Source organism: Eutrema salsugineum, unplaced genomic scaffold (assembly GCF_000478725.1).
Source record: "Eutrema salsugineum unplaced genomic scaffold, Eutsalg1_0 scaffold_13, whole genome shotgun sequence".
In the NCBI taxonomy this organism is placed as follows: domain Eukaryota; kingdom Viridiplantae; phylum Streptophyta; class Magnoliopsida; order Brassicales; family Brassicaceae; genus Eutrema; species Eutrema salsugineum.
The window spans coordinates 8355445-8377282 of NW_006256885.1; the positions used below are offsets into that span (position 1 = coordinate 8355445).

The 21838-nt window shown below is 38.0% G+C and overlaps 4 protein-coding genes across 5 annotated transcripts; 3 read left to right on the top strand and 1 right to left on the bottom strand.

Annotated features, from left to right (window-relative positions):
* Positions 1 to 1135: 1135 nt before the first annotated feature.
* Positions 1136 to 3328, top strand: LOC112088961. The gene has a single exon (XM_024159530.1). The coding sequence runs from the start codon at positions 1136 to 1138 to the stop codon at positions 3326 to 3328; it is 2193 nt and encodes a 730-aa protein (XP_024015298.1).
* A 2198-nt stretch (positions 3329 to 5526) lies between these two features.
* On the bottom strand, positions 5527 to 7654 carry LOC112088962 (meiosis-specific protein ASY2-like). The gene is made up of 5 exons (XM_024159531.1): positions 6739 to 7654; positions 6529 to 6660; positions 6285 to 6448; positions 5815 to 6198; positions 5527 to 5697 (listed from the first exon to the last, which is right to left on the bottom strand). Exons 1-5 carry the CDS (start codon positions 7652 to 7654, stop codon positions 5527 to 5529), a joined length of 1767 nt encoding a protein of 588 aa, XP_024015299.1.
* A 4748-nt stretch (positions 7655 to 12402) lies between these two features.
* On the top strand, positions 12403 to 13966 carry LOC18024932 (NAC transcription factor 47). The gene is made up of 3 exons (XM_006408163.2): positions 12403 to 12571; positions 12684 to 13036; positions 13223 to 13966. The coding sequence occupies exons 1-3, from the start codon at positions 12403 to 12405 to the stop codon at positions 13772 to 13774; spliced, it is 1074 nt and encodes a 357-aa protein (XP_006408226.1). The 3' UTR covers positions 13775 to 13966.
* Positions 13967 to 19528: 5562 nt separating this feature from the next.
* Positions 19529 to 21380, top strand: LOC18024933 (NAC domain-containing protein 46). 2 transcript variants are annotated; one of them, XM_024159542.1, is made up of 4 exons: positions 19529 to 19935; positions 20020 to 20300; positions 20539 to 21056; positions 21344 to 21380. In XM_024159542.1, the coding sequence occupies exons 1-3, from the start codon at positions 19737 to 19739 to the stop codon at positions 21043 to 21045; spliced, it is 987 nt and encodes a 328-aa protein (XP_024015310.1). In that variant the 5' UTR covers positions 19529 to 19736; the 3' UTR covers positions 21046 to 21056; positions 21344 to 21380. The 2 variants fall into 2 exon arrangements, with proteins under 2 accessions (XP_024015310.1, XP_006408227.1); XM_006408164.2 differs by lacking the exon at positions 21344 to 21380 and having other exon boundaries at positions 20539 to 21333.
* Positions 21381 to 21838: the final 458 nt, after the last annotated feature.

The following is a 21838-nucleotide window of genomic DNA, read 5'->3' on the forward strand; positions in this document are numbered from 1 at the left end:
TTGTCTTGATATAAATTTATAATACTTCTATTTATTTATTTTCTTAAAGCAAGTTTCCTCATCTGATTTTGGCGTTTTCCATTTTTCTATAACCGTCTATTTTCTCCTTATTATTTTCCTACAAATTAGACTTAATTACAAACATATTTAACATTTACGCACACAGCACACTACATGTACTGTAATTTATAAATATTTGCGTTTTTGAACTATAATTGAGGAATGTTTTGTGAGGAGAGAAAATTCAGCTCACCTGTATATAGAATTTGAGGATATTTTCTTTGGTGTACATGCATTAAGCTATGAGCACGACAAACTTGCTGCTTTTGTTTCATAACAATTGAAGAGACCGTAACTGGCGTTATTAAAAAAATTTAAAACGTTAGCAAAATTACTACTTCAAAAGAACACTCGTTTTATATAAAAGTGACGCCTATTATAATTACCAGGACATTATAAATCATCATTCAAAAACTATTTCACTGAATTTGTTTCATTTTTTTCTGGAAAAGACTTTGTTTCATTTCTATTTGTTGGAGGTGAAAACCGCACCCTGGTTTTCTCCGGTACAAACTGAGATCGGCGAACCGTAAGCCCGGTTTACGAAGGGATATACCAAGAGAAGATGGGCCGAGCGAAGATGGGCCGAAGATAGCCCATTAGGCCGAGGTCGGTGGGAAACCTCTCAAAGGAATGGAAGGTTTCCTTGAGCTCGGCCGAAACAGGAAAGTTTCCTGAGGGAAAAAGGAAACTTCGGAGAAAGGAACCGAGAGAAAAGGAAACTCCTCTCGGTCCCATATCGTCTAAGGCGTGCTTGAAGACCGACTTATGAGATATATATAAAGGGAGACGAATCGACATCAGAGAACACAAGTTATTCCCAAGAAGACTTAAAGACTGAGAACTCGTTACAACAGCTTCTTAGTCGCATTAAGTCTTAGTTCGTTATTGCCTATTGAAGTAACCGAACTCAGTTGTATTTCACTCGATTCAATCTAATAAAACCGAGCTTCCGATCTAAATTACTGTTCTGTCCCTTGTCGATATTCACATATCAACAATTGGCGCGCCAGGAAGGGGGCTTTATACAGATATCTCAGATTTTTGATCGGACTTCGGAAAGATTGAATCAGCGATGGCAGACCAGTCCAACGTTCACGAAGAAGAAAACCCTCTCAGGGGAAATAACATCAACGCCCAAACAGGGCAAACGGGAGGAACTCCTAGAGAAAACACCGGAACTGCTGCCGAGCAAACTCCCGCAGCCGTAACCGACCTGTTACTCCAAATGTTCACTGCTCAGTTCGAAGCCATCAACAAAAGGAGCGAGGAATGTTTCAGTCAGATGGCGGCACAGATCGCCGAACTCAGTCAGACACGAACTCCTCTCCGAGTTCGAAACATCATTGACGATCTCAATGCCGACGGAGATCCAACCGGAACTATGAGGTCTGCCGCGGTCGGGTCAGCAAACCCACCAGCACCGGATTTAAGCCGAGACGCCGAGTTTGAAGCGATGAAAGCGCAGCTTCGCGATATCACCTCAAAAATACATCAAGCCACAAGCGCGGCTCCGGAGATCGAGCGTGTCATTCAGGAAACACAGAAGACTCCTTTCACATCGCGCATCGCAGGGACGCCGGTCAAGCACATGGAGAAACTGAAGATGAAAATCTACGAGGGCAACTCTGACCCTCGACACTTCCTGACATCGTTCGGCATCTGCATGAACCGATACCAGTTTAAGTCTGCCGAAGAAAGAGACGCGGTTCAGTGCCAACTATTTGTAGAAAGTCTGGGAGGAGTAGCTCTCGACTGGTTCTCACGGCTCGAAGCCAAATCAATCGACAGCTACAAAGAGTTAACGACAGCCTTCGTCAAGCACTTCTCTATGTTCATTGGACAGAATACCAAGAACTCCGAGCTCTGGCAAATAGCTCAAGGACCAAGCGAGAGCCTTCGCGACTTCATCCAGCGCTTCAAGGCAATCGTCGCCAACTGCACGATTAGCGACGAAGCCGCTCTCTTATGCCTTCAAAAAGGAGCTCGGATAAAGACCAGTTTCCGAAGCGCGATCACGCACAACCCACCACAGACGTTAGAAGATGCGTTACACCGAGCTAATACTTACATTGCTGAAGAAGAAGAAGAAGCTGCGTATGAGCAAAGTCACTCAACAAAACAACCCGAACGTCTGAAACCCGCGACTAACGAGCCACAGCCGGGATACGGTCGAGGATACGAGAACCGCAAGAGACTTTATGCTAACGCAATTCAACAACCAAGCAAGCAGTGGAATAATAAATGGGTCCGCAGTGAAGAAGACCAAGACGAGTCGTTATTCTGCGAATTCCATAACCGTAGGGGCCACATCACCGAAGAATGCAAGCATTTGCGAGAATATCTACTCGGCCTGTATCGTAAGGAGCCGATCTCGGTCGACGAACTCCGACGCTCAAATACGCCCAAGAGCGGTGGGCAACTCTCGATGCCTCGACCGAACAACGAACATCTCGAGAAAGCACTTGCCAAAGATCCACCAACTCCACCGGCTTTACCGACACTACCACCACCGCCACCGAATCCGCCTGCTTTGCCCGAGCAACAGAAACGGAATCGCGATGACCGAGCTCCGGAGAATCATGCTCCTAAGGCGCGAAAACGTGTTAACATGATAATGGGGGCCATCGAAGCTTGCAGTTATTCTGTTCGAGCCATCAAAGAATACAGCAAACAAGCCGCTAGCATACCAAAAACCCCGCAGGATCCTCCGAAGGGAGCGCCCTTGGTCTTTACCGAGGCTGACACAATCGGAATTCACAAGCCGCATAATGACGCTCTCGTTGTCGATCTACTCCTCGACGACGTCGAAGTTAGCCGCATTCTGATCGATACTGGCAGTTCGGTCAACGTTATCTTCAAGGAAGCACTTGACCAGCTCGAGTTGGCGTCAGATAGGATTGATCCGTTCATCGAGCCACTTACCGAATTTGATGGAGAACGTTGTATGACGATCGGCACTGTCAAAATCCCAATCTACGTCGGCGGAATCGCAAAGATGATCCAGTTCCTTATCCTCGACAAACCGGCGATCTACAACGCTATTCTCGGTACGCCATGGCTGCACGCAATGAAAGCGGTCGCTTCGACGTACCATCAATGCTTGAAGTTCCCGACCCCTGACGGTGTGTACACACTCCGAGGAGACCAAGCCGTTGCTCGATCGTGCTACATAAATGAGTGCAGACTCCACTCGGCCAACCAAGCTTGCGTTATTAGTTCGTTCGGACCAACTGAAAAGCTCATCGTCCAAAAGACAAAGCCTTAGCAGGAATCAATCGTTCAAGTTAGCATTGACGAACTCAGGCCAGAGCGTCAAGTTGGAATTGGTGCCGAGCTCGACCCAGTCATCCGTGAACCACTCATTCGTTTCTTGAAACAGCATACCCCGAGATCCACGGAATCGACGTCAAGAAGTTCGTCTGGAAGTTCATCATCTGTCGACACGGAGTTCCGTATGAGATCGTTACGGACAATGGAACCCAGTTCACTTCGATAATTTTCCAAGATTTTTGCGCCAAGTGGAAAATCCGACTAAGTTTCTCCACCCCGCGTTATCCGCAAGGCAACGGACAAACCGAAGCCACGAACAAGACCATCATTGACTGACTGAAGAAACGACTCGATATCGCTAAGGGAACGTGGGCAGACGAACTCGACGGCGTCCTGTGGTCTCATCGAACAACACCGCGACGTTCAACCGGTCAGTCACCCTTCTTCCTTGCGTATGGCGCAGAAGCTATGTGTCCAGCCGAACTTAACGTCCCAAGCATTCGCCGAACTATGCTTACCCAGCAACCCGAGGCGAATGACAATATGATGATCGACGCACTTGACTTAGTTGAAGAACATCGCGAACGAGCACTACTCCGGATACAGAATTACCAACAACTTGCAGCTCGTTACTACAATAAAAAAGTTAAGGGCCGTCACTTCGAAGACGGCGACCTCGTACTTCGTAAAGTCTATCAAAACACCGAAGAGAAGAATGCAGGAAAACTTGGCGCGAACTGGGAAGGACCATATCAGATTATGAAGGTTGTTAAGCCCGGCGTTTATCAACTCATGAAGTTAGACGGAACTCCGATCCCGCGATCTTGGAACTCGATGCATCTCAAACGATACTACTACTAGTTCGTTTCGAAGCGCTAAAAAAAAAAAAAAAAAAAAAGCCTCCGAATTACTTAGTCGGAGCGAAAACCCCTTTCGTACTTAGAACTACGAATGGCTTGATCCCTTTAAAGGGTACGTAGGCAGCTCGTTCCGAGTCCAGCTCGTTCCGAGTCCAGCTATAACATCAATAAAATTTTATTGTCAAGATATGACTATAAGTGTTAGTTCGAAATCACAAGGGACCGAACTCCTTATCTTTACATCGACTTCCTGGCCAGTTGTTCGATAGCATTCCACATGAATGCAAACTTAAAAGCCGAGATCCGTCTCGCAAGCACCCACATGGTGTCGTGGTTAAGTCACATATCAAAAGCCGGGCCCAGTCCCGAAGTTAAATTTCTAAGTCACCAAGAACAATAAGCCGAGCACATCTCGCATACTTAGGTTCGACTTAGAAAAACCTTGAATTCGTTTCATGCGTTTACAGGAGTTCGAATCTAATTCACTCTTCCAGTACGAAACGATTCACTTGGGTTCCCCAGGCCGAGCTCATACGCTCGCACGATAAGCCGAACTCCTCAGATTCGCACCGTAAGCCGAGTTCACAACACTCGCAAAACGTAAGCCGAATTATCGCAATTCGCTATCAAAAGATAATAATCACGTTCGAATATCTACTATATACCGATCTAGTACTTAAGCATTAACCGCAAATCTTAACGACGACATAAAGTTAAAACCGAAGGTTAGATGCCGAAGGTCTTTCTAAAATAAAAAAGCCCCGAAAGGCAAATAGAGTCAGAACCCACCAAGGGCTCGGAATTAAAATTACAAAAAGAAACCCATGCAAGGGCAGTTAAGTTCGAAGGGTAAAAGAAAAATAGGAAGAGATTAGATGGTCTTCGAGGCAGCAGCGTTGAGTATGTCCTCGTTTGAGCCGAACTGCTCGCCCCTCGCAGGATCTTGCGCGCTCTGAGTCACATTTACGACCGGGATGTCATCTTCCTCTACGAACGGAGACATCTTCTTGTCCTCCTCAGTGAGCGCGCAAGCATCGATCGCCTTGAAGTCCTCCAGCGCCTTGGCATGCCTTGCTTCAATATCCGCAACCATTTCTGGCGGGACCTCGTACAGACCCTTCCTCCGCAACTGCTTGATGAAACCGAGGATCCCAGTGAGCTGGTTGTAGACCAAGTACAGCTTCCGAGCCCTGTCAGCATCATCCAAACTCCGAATGACCTTCTCAAGGCGTTCGTAAGCCGTTGCGTGAACGCTCCTAGCTCGATTCTTCCAGTGCACCACCATACCTTGTAGCCGCCCTTTGTCCTTCTCGAACTCTTTGGAGAGTAAATTCTAGGCCTCGGTGAGCTCGTCTTTCACCGCCTTCAGCTCTGCACTCTCCTTTTTCAGCAAGTCAACTTGAGAGTGCAGAGTTTCGTTGATTTGGAGCTCAGTGGCGAGACGCTCCTCTGCTTTGGCTATCCTTTCTTCGAGCTCGGAGACCCTTACTTGCTCGTCGAACAGCTACTTCATATGCAGCGACCAAGTTATTGGTCTGACTGGCGAGCTGCACAGTTGAAACAGGAATTAGAACTCATACTTGGAAGAATATCTAAGTCTATAAAGGGTAAGTAAAATTACCACAGCAGTCGTGTGAGCGATTCCCTTGTACATGTTGGGAAACCGGAGCTTGGGAACCGAGGGAAGGCTAGGTACCTCCGAGGAGATCTTATGATAGAGCTCGGCGCAGGCATCTATGTTCTCCTCAAAAGGAGTCTCCTCGTCGTAGTCAAAACAAACTCGGACTCTCTTAGCCGGCCCGTGCTCTTGAGAGCCCTCGACATGGTCTCTGGTTTGCCTTTTTCGGGAGTGTGAAGCTTCAACTCGATCTTGCGAGAGCGCGAGGCCCGACGCCACAGCTGTCGGTGGATCGAGCTCGGCGGGAGTATCTTGCACCCGAGAAGAGTCCTCTGCTTTCTTACTCTTCTTCGAAGACTTCTTCTTCTTCGTCTTCCTCTGATCAACCTGATCAGGTGAGTCCACAGCAGGTGGCAACTCTTCTGGCTGCACTTCGGTCTGTTCAGCAGCAAGGACTGGGTCGGTTCAGCCACCTCCGTTTCCTCTTCACCGAAGAGAGTTGGGATTTCGTCAATGGAAAGCATCCTGGCAGCTCGGGAGTTTTGAGTTCGCGACTTCAGTGATTGGCGTTTGGGAGCGGTTCGAGGCTTGCTAGCTCGAGTTCTCGGCTTGCGTGGTTTTGGTTCTCGAACGGAGCCTGAAACGAAAATGTGTTTAAGGAGGAGTTCGGAGTAAATTCAGAATAAAGTGAGTAAAGATAGAATTCGATGAACATACCCGCTTTCTTAGCTCGACGTTGTAGGATTTCTTCCCAAACCTCCGGCCAACGACGTTTACCGGCTTCGCTGAATGCTTCTCCGAACTCAGAGGTGAGTCCGGAGTTGAGAAGGAGACTCGGAAGATGACGACCTACGAAAATAAAACGAAGTCGAGTTAGCAAGCAGTAAAAATCAAAAGTTATCTAAGTGTGAAATCATCTAAATCTACCAATCGGAATCTTCCAATTCGACTGAATTTCGATGTCAGAATTGCTGACGGTGAGATCGTTCATTTCAATATAGAAGTACTGGGACTCCCAATCGTTGAATTTTCTGGGCTTAGGTCCCATAACTAAATTCTTCTTCGGCTTGGCATTGGCGGCGAAGAACCACTCCTTGGACTTATGGATATTGACCGAGAAGAGGTCTTCGAAAATTCGACTCGATGGGACTTCGCCAAGCTCGTCGCATAAGGAAACGAACCCAACGTAGTTCGTTATTGAGGCCGGCATCACCTGTGTGAGAGCTACGCCGCGCCGATTGCAGTATCCCAGTAGGCGAGAGGGAATGGGGAAAGAAAGCCCGCACTGAGTGAAGTACGTCAGGTAGACGCAAAGGAAGCCTTCGGGAGCGTCCCACGGCCGATCTCTAGCCTCCGGAATGATGAAAATAATCTTGTCCGCAAGACCGTTTGCCTCGAGCACGGCTCGAACGGCACCAGGAGAAAGGGAACAAGAGGGCACGTTGTCGGGACGAACTACTTTCCGCCTCGGAAGTGGTGGCGAAGCATGAATAACCGCTTCAATGTTGTCGACTTCAGTATCAGCAGCGTTCTCCCCCTGAAATTCTTCCTCGATCTCCTCGATCTCGGGGGTGTTAGCATCAACGTTCGGTCCAGCCCGAGCCTCCGTTTCGCGAGCCTCTGCAGTCAGATCTTCGGTAGCTTCAATTTTGACTCTAGCACGGCTGCTGCTAGCTTCCGCAGATTTAGAGTTCTTACGAACTAATTGGGGAAGATTGCTTTTTTCCCGTGATGAACTTGACTGCTGAGGGTTTGAAGAAGAGGAGCTCGGCTCCGAGGACTCACGGTGGTCTTCCGAAAGAATTTTATTCGAGGAAGAATTAATCGAAGAGCTGGAAGACATTTTAGGGTTTGGGAAAGAAGATTTGAAGGAAATAAAGAACAGTTTGAAGATCAACCGGAAAGTTTGAAGGTTGATCGGAAAAATCAAGAGTTCGCGGCGGCGAGAGTTGAAGAAACGAGAGAAAACGAAGAACAAAAACTAGAGAGAGAAATAAAATCTAGAGAGAAGGGAGAGCGGCGTACCTTATATATGCTTGAGGCGAGAATAATGAATGCGAGAAGAGGAGTTGCCCTTTATACACAGTGGGAATCGTGGGTTCCTCGATTTTCACGAAAAATCCCGTAATTCACGCGCCTCATTGAAGATAGGCGCGAAACGTCCGGAAATGCGAAACGACAACAGTTACCGAGCTCAGTTTGTGATCCAATAACCGAAGAATTGAGTTCAACTGAAAGTCACCTCCTTTCACCGAACTGAGGGGGGGGCTAACTGTTGGAGGTGAAAACCGCACCCTGGTTTTCTCCTGTACAAACTGAGATCGGCGAACCGTAAGCCCGGTTTACGAAGGGATGTACCAAGAGAAGATGGGCCGAGCGAAGATGGGCCGAAGATAGCCCATTAGGCCGAGGTCGGTGGGAAACCTCTCAAAGGAATGGAAGGTTTCCTTGAGCTCGGCCGAAACAGGAAAGTTTCCTGAGGGAAAAAGGAAACTTCGGAGAAAGGAACCGAGAGAAAAGGAAACTCCTCTCGGTCCCATATCGTCTAAGGCGTGCTTGAAGACCGACTTATTAGATATATATAAAGGGAGACGAATCGACATCAGAGAACACAAGTTATTCCCAAGAAGACTTAAAGACTGAGAACTCGTTACAACAGCTTCTTAGTCGCATTAAGTCTTAGTTCGTTATTTCTTATTAAAGTAACCGGACTCAGTTGTATTTCACTCGATTCAATCTAATAAAACCGAGCTTCCGATCTAAATTACTGTTCTGTCCCTTGTCGATATTCACATATCAACACTCTTCTATTTATTTTCTTGTAATCCGTTCATTCTGGTGCAAACATTCAAATTTCGATCGGACAGAGTTTTCGACCAACCTTCAAAACTTCATGATACTGTATAAATCGGTGATCACTTCGGATGATAATATATTAATATACTACATATCTGCATATATGTAAGGGTCCCCTAATCCTATATGGCCATATATAGTGTCACTTTTGTTTCTTAGCTTGTTCAACTTCTTACCAAACAAAATACATGCATGATACATCATTGATCAGTGAATAAATCGAACTTCCACATAAGAAATTTGTTCATGAATAAGCTCTAACGTTGATAAAGAAAAAACATCCGAATTATATTGTTCTCAATTTTACAATGATTGAGGTATATTTGTTGAAAATTAAAGAAAACTTAAACTGGAAAAAAAAAATTAAAACAAACAACAATGAACCACTGGCGTATTTTCAAATAACTCGTCTGGTATAATGTTTTTCAATCAACACTATTCGTCATTGTAGTGATAACGTTTATTATAATTGTTCTAAGCTATTCAAACTACCCTTACAGTATTTTTTCCTATTAGAAAATACTATACGCATATTAATTGAAACATATTGTTGAAAACCCTCTAACCAAAAAAAGGAAAACAAAAAAAAAGAAATGAAACATGTTCACCTATATACTAAATGCAAAATTGTTGACGCTTAATAGAGGATTCGAAAGTCACACGTGTGGTTGCTGGCATATCCTTGACTATTTTACTTTCCCTGATTCTTAACTTATTATGACGTTTTAATTGGTTGATTATATAATATTATAAGTTTAAAGGGAGACTTTAGATTTTTTGTAATTTTAATATTACGTTACGCGTACGACGTATGGGCATGTACAAATAGCTCCATTATTCCTAAAAAAAGTGAAGGTTCTTACTGGTTTATTAGGATGCACCATTATACAACCATACTATTTTTCCACCATATATAAATAGTTGGAAAAATAAATAACTGACGGGTATTACTCTTAAATAAATGTTAAGAAAACAAATTAAAATCAAGGCTATTTTTTAGGGGAATTTGAGTTGGCGTATGGTTTGCGTGTGCGTGTGAATGCCGCCGTGGCTTGTCATTATCATTTAAGGAAAAAAAACAAATTTTATCTGAATGATGTATGAATGTGTGATTAATAACATTAATCTAGTATAATTAACTTATTAAATTACGCTTTTAAAGTAAACGTTAACTATAGATCATGTGGGTGTTATGATTCCACGTTTGCTCTTCGGGAAGAAACCAATGTTTAAATCGGGTTTGCATCCCACCAAGAAACATATCAAATTAAGATTAGCTTAATACTTGCTTCATTAGACAAAGCACGTACTTCATTATATTTTACCATTAAATCAACATTATCGTTTTTTTTTTCTTTTTGTCAACAAATTATTGTCCTTTACTCTTTACACATGGTAGAGCGGCGATGGTCAAAGATTACTTTTGTTTTATATATGGATTTGATTTAAAGTTTTGTGTTAGTTCTTATCTCATTTGATCCAATCAAAATTTCAGTTTGTTTAATTTATGATTACCACTATCGAACATCCGCAGTTCAAAGTTTTGGTTCGGATTTACAGATTTTGTGTTGAATGTAAAGAGTAATACCGGTAAGTACGTAAAACAAATTATCAAACAATTGTATGTGATTTATATTGTTTGGTTGCATTTTAAGTGTTTGCAGTTAGGTCGTAAAAGTGTTAGTACATTGATAATTAACATAAATACTATCTTTTAAAAATGTATTAAAAAAGACTTTGTATAAATGTAAACTTGTGTCTGATAAGAAGTTTACAACTTGCGTCTGGTAAGAAAATATATAGTATTGTTTTATAAAAATGTAAACTAGTATTTTGAAATACAACCAAAAATGGGCGTTAGTAAAATTATTGAACGCTTGATATACGTGTACGTAGAATCAATTTCAACTTCTTGACTAAATTTTGTTGTAAAACAAAAAAAAACTTCTTGACTATTAACGTTATCATATTTCTTATTTTATTTGAAAATTTTCTAATCACAACAAAGAATAAACACAAATATTACATGACTTGGATAACAACTATGCAATATGCGGTCTATGTATATATACTACATCATATAGTGCACAATTGTGTAAGCCCATGATGACTTAGCGTATGCAAAAAAGAAAAATTGTATTGAATTTAAATTAGAAAGTTGTGCTTATCTCTTTTATATTTGAACGAAGAAGGAAATATCTTTCATATTTTAAACTTCTATTTTTGTACACACAACCTATTTTCGTCATCTATGAATGATAATTGTTATCTATATATAAAAATAGGGAAAATTCAATTAATCTAACAAATTCGGGAAAATTCATGAATCCGTTAAAGCAGCAAGCATCACATTTAAAGAATATGTTAGTGTTTTATCAATTTGATTTTTAATAACCTACTCTTAAAATGGCTTAAATAGAGATGAATCATCTAATCAAAATAATTAAACCATCGGTCTCATAATCTTCTCCGCAAGATACATCGTCCTCTTGGAGACTTGGATACAATTATATATCTGTATTGCGACAAGTTCGTTTCAGGAATTTTCCCTAGTTCTATAACGAAAAAAAGTATTTTCCTAGATTTATCAAGTTTTCTTGAAAGAAAAATAAAATATTTTCACTCTGGAAAAAAGATACAATTAATAATTAGACTAGAGTCTGATGCTTGCGTCAGCAGCCGCATCTGAGCTTACGTGGATATGGTTGGGACAAAAGTAAAACTAACCCAATCAGATATAATCTCAGAGGACACAGCTGTCTCGTATGGGCCCACTTCTCTAACAAAACTTCTTTCAATTATTCACACTCAATACAATGACACAAATAAATAATTATATAGTATTTAAATATTTGAAAATGGAACATTTGTGTTCATACTTATAGATATTTTGATATTTTTTTGGAAGATATTTAAGACTATTTCTTAAAGAAAATTTATAAAACTATATACGAAATTTTGGATTCAATAGCTAGAATGCGAGTTTCCAACACATTCGAATTTGAGTTTAATCTACCAGTACAAAGTTCGCTTATGTTGGATCTCATACTTAAAACAATCAAAGTCCAAATAGTACAAAGTTCCTCATTACCAATCTTTAAAATAGTATATATAAGTCTCTACGTAAAAAGTCTAATTAGACGAAATAAATACTACATCTAATTTAGGAGAAATATATAGACTGTTTGCACAAAATGACCAAAATTTTGAGTATGATATACAACAAATAAATGAATTATTTATTCCAGGTTCTATTCATAAAACATGCTTGAGTTTTTTTTTATTTTTGTTAAAGAAAACATGCTTGAGTTCGATGACGATATATGTTAGTTTCTCGCCATAAAGTTATAATAACTAAAGAAATTTTATTTTATTTTGTTTTGTTCATAAATAAATAAAACCAATTGATTTTATTTATTTTCATCGACCACTTTTTGGATTTTTTCTCCGGTCTACGTTAGAGGAAATAATATTATTCTGTATCTTTTTATTTATTTTAAATTCCTAATCTCTTTTAGACTTTTATATTTTAAAAATTTTATACATGTAGTACTAAACGACAAAAATCCAAACACCATAAATGGCCCTCGTAACCTGCTCTACGAAAAATTTCAACTTTTGCTCACTTCTTCTTTATCTAAGTTTGCTCCTCACCAAAAACACAATTTCTCCTTTTGTTGATTTTTCTTTTCAATCAGAATTTTCTATATACATAAGATCATTTGAAGAAAAGATATGATAAGCAAGAATCCAAGATCGAGTTTACCACCAGGGTTTCGATTTCATCCAACAGATGAAGAACTCATTCTCCATTACCTAAGGAAAAAGGTTTCCTCTTCACCGGTCCCCCTTTCGGTCATTGCCGATGTCGATATCTATAAATTCGATCCTTGGGATTTACCAGGTAAATTAATTAAATTAACCATTATATTTATATGTCCATGTATATATATTTCATTTTAATTAGTGCTTAATTACTCATAATTAACATATGCATGTTGTTTGATTTATATCAGCCAAGGCTCCGTTTGGAGAGAAAGAGTGGTATTTTTTCAGTCCGAGGGATAGAAAATATCCAAACGGAGCAAGACCAAACAGAGCAGCCGCGTCTGGATATTGGAAAGCAACGGGAACAGATAAATTAATCGTGGTACCAAATGGTGAAGGATTTAATGAAAACATTGGTATTAAAAAAGCTCTTGTGTTTTATAGAGGAAAACCTCCGAAAGGTGTTAAAACCAATTGGATCATGCATGAATATCGACTTGCCGAATCCTTATCGCCCAAAAGATTGTGCCATTCTAGGACCGGCATCCAAGTCAATAATTCGGGAGATAGGAATTTGAAATCTAAAGAATATTCCATGAGGGTAAGATTTTACAATTAACACTTAAAATTAATTTCTTGGTGATTTTGATTTAGTTAAGTGGAAAAAAAAATGAAGGGACATATATCGGATATATATAAACCATTTTGTTGATAAACACTTGCGTTGATTGATTTATAATTTTGCCCCAATATACTTAAGGATTTTTATGTTTTTATTCTCTTGCAGCTGGATGATTGGGTTCTTTGCCGGATTTACAAGAAATCACACGCTTCATTGTCATCACCAGATGTTGCTTCGGCTACAAGCGATCAAGAAAACGAGGAAAATGACAACGAGCCATTCCTAGTCAGCGAAACCCTTTTGCCAAATTTGGCAAACGATCAAACCCTTAAACGCCAGAAGTCTTCTTTCTCCAACTTATTAGACGCTACAGATTTGACGTTCCTCACAAATTTTCTAAACGAAACTCCCGAAAATCGTACTGAATCAGAGTTTTCTTTCATGTTTGAAAATTTCTCAAAACCTGACATCTACGGAAACCGTTACTTGGATCAAAAGCTACCCCAATTGAGCTCTCCTACTTCGGAGACAAGCGTTATCGGAAACAAAAGAGAAAGACTGGATTTTGCGGAAGAAACGATGAACACTTCGAAGAGGATGATCAACAACTTTAGTTACAATAACAGTATAGGTCATTTGGATCATAGTATGGTTCAACAATCTAGTTTTCTGAATCAAGAATTCTTGATGAGTCCTCACCTTCAATATCAAGGCTAGAGAGGATATTGTTTTCAAAACCTAATTACGCGAATTAGGGACCATTTGATATATGATTGAAAAGTAGGAGTCATTATTATTATATAAAATTACCAAAGCATTGTGGGGGAAAGGGGAAAATATATAAAGTAGTAGTAGTTGATATTTGATCATATAAATTACAAGCTTATATTGATATAGTGTTTTTTTGCAGTTCCGTTAGGAGGTAACTATATAATAATCTTGGTTCCATCTCTCTTCTTCTCATCCGTCGACAATTCTGATATATGCATACATATTTACATATTTGGCCACGCATGTTGAGCATGAATATAGCTAATTTCTTAAAACATTTATTGAATACATATTTAGTCTCTGTAACATCGTTTTCACAAGTCCTATTAATTAAAAGGTTTTGTCCTCGTCCCTACACATATCTTTGCGGTATCTCGTAACTCCACGTGTAAATGAAACCCAATTATTCTTTCTTTCATTGCCCTTGAAAGATCATCTCCATAATTACTTGCACACAACCAATTGGTGAATCATCATCATTTATATTCGGTTCTTTATAATAACAACAACAACAATAATTATAATAATAATAATAATAACAATAATAATAATAATAATAATAATAATACTAATAATAATAATAATAGTAAGATAGACTTAGTTATTTATATTAAATTCTTAAAAACTGATTTATAATTTAATGAAATCAAGATTACAAAGTATAACGTGAGCATTACAGACGTAAGCATTTGAAAGAAAAGAAAAAACATGCGTTTTAGTCGTCTAACGAACCGATAATTAATTAAATCTACATATCTTTGTCCGCTTGAGGATCTAAACACTTGTAATTCATTGTTTTTTTTTTCAAAGTTTCCAATTCACATGTTTTGTTAAAAAGTATTCCTACAAAATCCCACAATTTCTTCGGCGATCTTATTAATCAGAATGTATTACAAGAGCACTATATTTCTAAAGGTAAAGACATTAGTTCGGACAAGAACCGTCCTCCCAGTTGTGAACTTATCATTCACATAAGCGTCGTAGATATTATTCTAATAGAAATATTTATACATCGGTGAAGGCAATTCATAAGGTGACAATCATATGCATCTTCCCATTTACAAATGAGAATTGGATGATGTCTTGATTTTGGAAGTATGATTGGAAAAGAAAACTCTTATCTTTTTTTTTTTTTTTTTTAAAAATTTACTTAAAAACAAAAATTAATCGACACCAAATGATGTCATATTCCAAGTGAAAATCTATGTTTCTATTGGCACGGTGATGGGTCTATGAGATATTCGGATCCTCTTTGGGATGTATCATTAATTTTATGTTGGACATATAAAGGGTATCATTAGAGTTCAGTAGTTAAGATAAATAATGAGCCAAACTCCCATATTCTCGTTCACATAAGCAGATTCTCTTACTTGTGTCACAGCAATTGCAAATCAGAAATCATCTGTAATCAACACATACACACACACACACACAATTTCTGTCTGACGATGACCGGATGCAAAGCTACAAGATACGGTTAGAATTTTCTTGCATGCAGACACCAAATCATCTAGTTATGATATAAATTTCCTCAAGCCTCTCTCGTGCCTGAAAGTGAAAAACACAACAAAGATAATGAAAATGAAATAATAACAAAGGTCACAGTGTCATTCAAGTGCTTATTGATTTTGTTTTTACCTCTTCCAAACTAGGTGCATTTTTTCAGTCGATTGTGATAGATGGTAATAATTTTCCAGTAAGATTGTATTTCAAGAATTTATGTGTTTGGTGCTCATGACGACTCTTTTCCGATATAATAATTGGTTTATTTCATACGTAGCACTGTTATCAGGCGCCCATTCTTATGTCTTAATTACAATTCAATATTGGAATTAATGAAGTACATGCTTTGATAACCTCCACCTTTATAAATGTACAATCTTACTAGAGAAAGTTAAGAAGAAACCAAACGAGTCCTCCTTAAAGAATGTTCTCGATCAAGAGGTCTAAAGTTGCATGTGGCATTGCAAAATTGCTGGATACACTGGACCAAAATCAACGCTACCAAACTAGTACTGGAAGTCATTGGATTTGGCCTTGTGTATTTAGTTATTTAGGCCAAAACAGTAGCTTTTGATGAAATGAGTCTTTAACTTTACGAAATATTAGAGTGAAAAATGGAGAAAATGAGATATATAGTTCGTGAGTAATTGATAGGGAAAGACGAAAGAATTAAAATAATTTCGTCTGATTTAATTAAAAATGTTTTTTATACGTGGTAAAATCTGACTAACTGACTAATACGTGTCGTGATTATATTGATTACAAAGTAAACATATCAAACTTTAGATAATAAGATAAGTACAAAGTAAACATATCAAACTTTAGTGCTCATATTAGGCCAATCATTTAGATTCTTAGCAATAATATATAATACTAAAATCCTAAATTGTTGCAGCGGCAACTGAAAGAACCTCTCTTAGAAGAAACAAATAATGGAAGTCTATATTTTATATTTAGCTATATTGTACTATATAATTATAATAATAAGTCGACCCACTTGATTCCAAAGCCTACACTACTATCTAAATTAATATTAGTGGGATTGACTTATAAGTTTTCCAATACACACATAAATATCAAACATTTAAAATAATACATTTGTGTGTGTAACTGTTTATATATATACGCATGAATGAGAAGTAGTGGTGGTAGCCATGACTTTGAGCAAGGTTGAATGACATCATCACTACAACACTATGCTATACATATTTATTTCCTGACAATATTATATATCTAGGTGTCAAGTATGTATATATGTATATAGGTGTCAATCCTGTAACAAATTGCATGCCATTGAATTTACACATACCTTCTCAGTTGCAAGATCTTTGATTTTCAATTACTATTCTACTATTTTCTTAGATAGCTAGTGTTTATGCATAATGTTATTGTTATGAGGATGCATATTTTGGAAGTGTGAAAAATTATATATTGATCTGTGTGTCATTGTTAAATATGATCCGTCAATATTTATATTGAAAAATAATAATCTACCAACAATCAAAATATCAATGTCTATTGTTTCTCAATGGGGTTCGGATCGGCGGGGCGTTGAATTAATTTTGGAGATATTCTTTGGTAAGGATTAAGGAGCTTCCGAAGAATAATAATTGGACCGACACACAACTATTAGCTCAAATACCAAAATTACAGTTTAATTACTTCTTTTACTATCGCATGTCTTTATGTTATTTATGTTCTCATGCTTTTTCGTGTAATCTGGTATTTCCATCAAATGGATCAGAACTACGTCGATGAGGAAAAGTGAGTCGGTATCGAATATCGATAGTCGTTAGTTAAAGAGGCCTGGGCTCTGGGTCCACATGACCCAATAAGGAAGAGGTGGTGATGTCATAATCTACGTCAGAAGCAGTCACCAAATGTTGCGGCTCCTTGGCTTGTAAGTCTTTGCCTTTGGAAGCAAAAGTCAACCTTCTTAAGCTACGCCCGCATACATTTTATAACCTACTCCGTATTCTTATTCTGTTTTCTGGGGTCCACGCGCCAATTCATATACTGTATTCCGAATTTATACATTCTTTTATTTCTTGAAAATAATTTATATACAAGAGAAATTTCGAAGAAAAGAAAAAAAAATCATAAGGACAGTACATATTTATTATTATCATTTTCCCTAAATAATTCCCACAACTTGCGGTCGACATAATATCATTGTATATCATATTATGGGGATGGCTTATTCTTATCCAGTTTCCATTATCTATTGATGCATTTACAATAACAAAGATAGTTCGGGGTCGAAGGTATTACTGGATAGATTCTTACAAACAATTTTCTCACCGTTTTATAAAAGTTTATTACTTTGGATTTTTAGTAAAATTATATACTGTTAGATCCAGTAGATATGATATCTTGGTGCTTACTCGTAAGTTGGTCAATAAAACGAACAGCCAAAAGAAATAAAGCCAGATTGCCTTAATTAATAATTAGTGTCAACCAGGAGTTAATTGTTTTGAAATTGACGAATTCAGTCGGTGATTTGTTTGCGAGTAGTTGACTAAAGACTTTTTAGTTATTGACTAAAGACTTTTTAAGTTTTTACTACTCCTGTTAATTTGATGTCAGGAATCGAGGTAGTACTTAAATTACATTTGATTTGATCGAATAACATGTCAATCTTCCTAGAGAAGATGACGAGCTCGAAACCGTAACAAAAGCATGCATGTGCTAATATGCATGCAGTACAGCAGTAAATCTATGCGAAGGTAATTAATATAGTGGTGAATAGAGAGACAATTAGTCAGTTAAGTTAGTTGGAAATTAGGTTTCCTATCGTTAAAACTTTTCAAAGAAAGCACCCAAAGACCATTTTTTTATTTCAAAAAACAATTTAGTATTTTCGCATCATATATACGAAAACCAACTGGAGTATTATTTTATTTATTTTTAACAAAAAACAACTACTCAACTAGTATTGTCTCTCATCATATCACGAAATTTTGTAGTATATTCGTCAATAAGCATGTTCCATTCATAGTTTCGTATTGATTTACTTAGTTGCATATGTAAGAGCAAATATATATATGGTTTTTTTTTCTTTCTAAAATCCTTGTCAATTTTTCATTTGTTTTTTTGCAAAATCAATCTTCATCGAAAATAATACAATGAAATCAACTTATTTATATGTTCGTAAATAAAACAAACCCAAACCAAATCATAATCTGAATTGAACACTCATATCTATGTACTTTTTTGTTAAAGCGTTTTCTATTGGTCATATCATATCTACTTACTATAGTTTTCTATTCATGTGATCGATGTATTCAATTCTTCTCGTATATAATTTTTTAAAAAAACTGAAACTTAACATTTTGTTTAATAATACGAACATTTACATACAATTTTATATGATGTGTTCTAGAAAAAAGTAGCCTTTTTTAAGGATTTTCTTAGGGATTCCTTTGAGTAGGATATAATATATCATCAGTAATCAAACTAAAAAGGAACATTTTCACTAATACGGGTCCACAAAACACACTGAGAAGGCAGCCTTATAACACTTTTGAGTGGTATACTTTCCTCCAAACGTTTTCTTTCCCACGACTCTTTATTTTCTTTCCAAAAGGGGTTTTGTTTTCTCAAAAGGTAGATAGATGTAGGTCATGCGGCAATGGAGGCCATTTTTTTGGTGGATGTCAAAGGAAGCCATATAAGATGACTATAATGATATGGTCATATGAAATGTAGGAAAACAAATGAAAAGGAAACATAGTTCTCTGTTTTTTGTTTGGTGCAACAAAATAGTTCTCTCTGTTAACCATAAAATTATTCTACAGACGTGTCACCAGATTGATTGTATCCAAGTTTATTTTGCAACTAGAGTTAATGGTAGGGTCTAGAATCCAAAATATGAAATAAATTATAATTGTAATATGTAGTAGTAATTACCGTTATTAATAATATCAATCACCCTAATCTTCACACAAATATCATTCAAGATATTTAAGCGATTTCTAATGTGGGGCTTTTTCAACAATTCAGGAAGTTGCTTAGAGCTTACGTGTCTTTGCTACATCACCAAAAAAAGAAGAAGAAATAAATAATCAAGAAAAGAGAACAAAAAACAATTCTTGATTTTTTTTTTTCCTTTCTCTTTCATAACTCTATCTTCCGCTACATATATATAAATATATACAAGCCAAATTTTCTACATTTTCATTTCCTTTAACTGCTAAGTTCATCCTCAAATTTCTCCAACCTTTGCTTCTCTTTGTTTCTTTCTTCAACCTCTTTCTTTCTTCTTCACCGCCGACGTGTGCCTGTAATAAACACATATACCTCGATCGATCCTCCTCCTCCTCAAAAAATTTCCTGTTTTTTTTTCTTGAAATCTATCAAGAATTTTCTTCAGCTTTCTTTTTCTTGATTAATAAAACGTATATAGATGGTGGAAGAAGGAGGAGTAGTTGTGAATCAAGGAGGAGATCAGGAGGTGGTTGATTTGCCTCCGGGGTTTCGGTTTCATCCAACTGATGAAGAGATCATAACTCACTACCTTAAAGAAAAGGTCTTCAACGTCCGATTCACCGCGGCTGCAATTGGTCAAGCCGACCTCAACAAGAACGAGCCTTGGGATCTACCAAGTAAGTCAAGTCAATTATATCTTGTTTATAATTTTGACCGTTTCAAAATCATCGTCAAGATTCTGATTCTTGATTTGAGTGCAGAGATTGCAAAGATGGGGGAGAAGGAGTTTTACTTCTTTTGTCAGAGGGATAGGAAGTACCCGACCGGGATGAGGACGAACCGTGCCACCGCGTCCGGTTATTGGAAGGCGACCGGGAAGGACAAGGAGATCTTTAGAGGCAAAGGTTGTCTTGTTGGGATGAAGAAAACACTTGTGTTCTATAGAGGAAGAGCTCCAAAAGGTGAAAAGACCAATTGGGTTATGCATGAGTATCGTCTTGATGGCAAATATTCTTATCACAATCTCCCTAAATCCGCAAGGGTATGTCAAAGTTGTCAATATTTTTACACTATGAATTTGATTTAAATCAGTTTTTCTTAGAAATTTTGTTAGAAATTAAGATCGGACTTTGATGCATACAAAATGTGTGTTGGTGTGGAAATGTTTATCTTATGAATATTTATATTAGTTCAAGAGTAATCCAAAACATAAAATCTAGTTAAGAACTTTATTAGTTAGGAATCTTTAATTAACTAAACTTTTTTTTGCTGCGTTATAGGATGAATGGGTGGTGAGTAGGGTTTTTCACAAGAATGCTCCTCCTCCTACGACAACTTCTACAAATCAACTCATAAGGATTGATTCTCTTGAAAACATTGATCATCTCTTAAACTTCTCATCTCTCCCTCCTCTCATCGATCCGGGTTTCTTGGGTCAACCCGGCCCAAGCTTCTCCGGTGCCGGCCAACAACACGACCTCAAACCCATTCTCCATCACCCTACAACCGGCCCGATCGACAACACTTACCTCTCTGGCCAATCCCTAATCACTTACCCTTACCACTCGGTCCAAAATAATAACAATGGAATGATCAAGTTGGAGCATTCTCTTGTGAGTGTGTCTCAAGAAACCGGTTTAAGTTCCGATGTGAACACAACTGCGACGCAGGAGATATCTTCGTATCAAAAGATGGTGTATCCCGCGGCCAATGCGGTGATGATGGATGGTAAGAAGACGTCGTATGATGATCTTGATGACTTGGGGATCTTTTGGGACGACTACTAACTAATTTGAAGGTTATTATCTTATTAATTGTGGATCTGTGAGAGTGGCATTGATTACTTTGTATATATCCATAAGCATATTAGGTTTTCTAAGGCAAATGAACTCTAGTTAGACGATTGTTTAGACTTTACGTAGTTTTTAGTTTGGGAGAAAAGGCTTGGTACGTAATTTCAATTATTTTTCTTTGTGATTAACTTGTACATATATATAATTCGTATGATTAATTCATTTCAAGTAATATGTAATGTAAAGTTTATACGTTTTAATGTAACGTCTGAAAAAATGATATACATTATAGTGAATTCGATGTGAAGAAAAAATCTAGAAGATAAGGGCGTGAAGAAAATGGGAAGAAGAAGAGGAAACGATTTACCCCTTTTTCTAAAAACAACAAGAAGAGGAAAAGAAAGTGGCGGCGTGTAGCATAGATTGAATGGCCGAGAAAGGCAGGTCTTTTTAAGAAGGACGAGTCCCGTTTTGGAGTTTTTAAGTGGCAGTGGTATATATCACGAAACTAGTTTTTTGGAGACTTGACCAAAATCACTATACTGAATTGAAGTTGAACCGTGAACCAATATTTTAAACCTCCCGAAAAAGTTACTTAACCTTTTTATATTATTTTTTTTCCATAATCCACATTTTTATATGAGTTTCCCATATTCCACAAAAATTCAAGAACCAATAATATTATAGATTCGTAATCTCATCAATTATGAAAAATGTCAAAAGCTTGAAATAATGCGACCAAAAAATAGTGTCAAAATAGAGAGAAAACAAAAAAGAAAGAAATTTC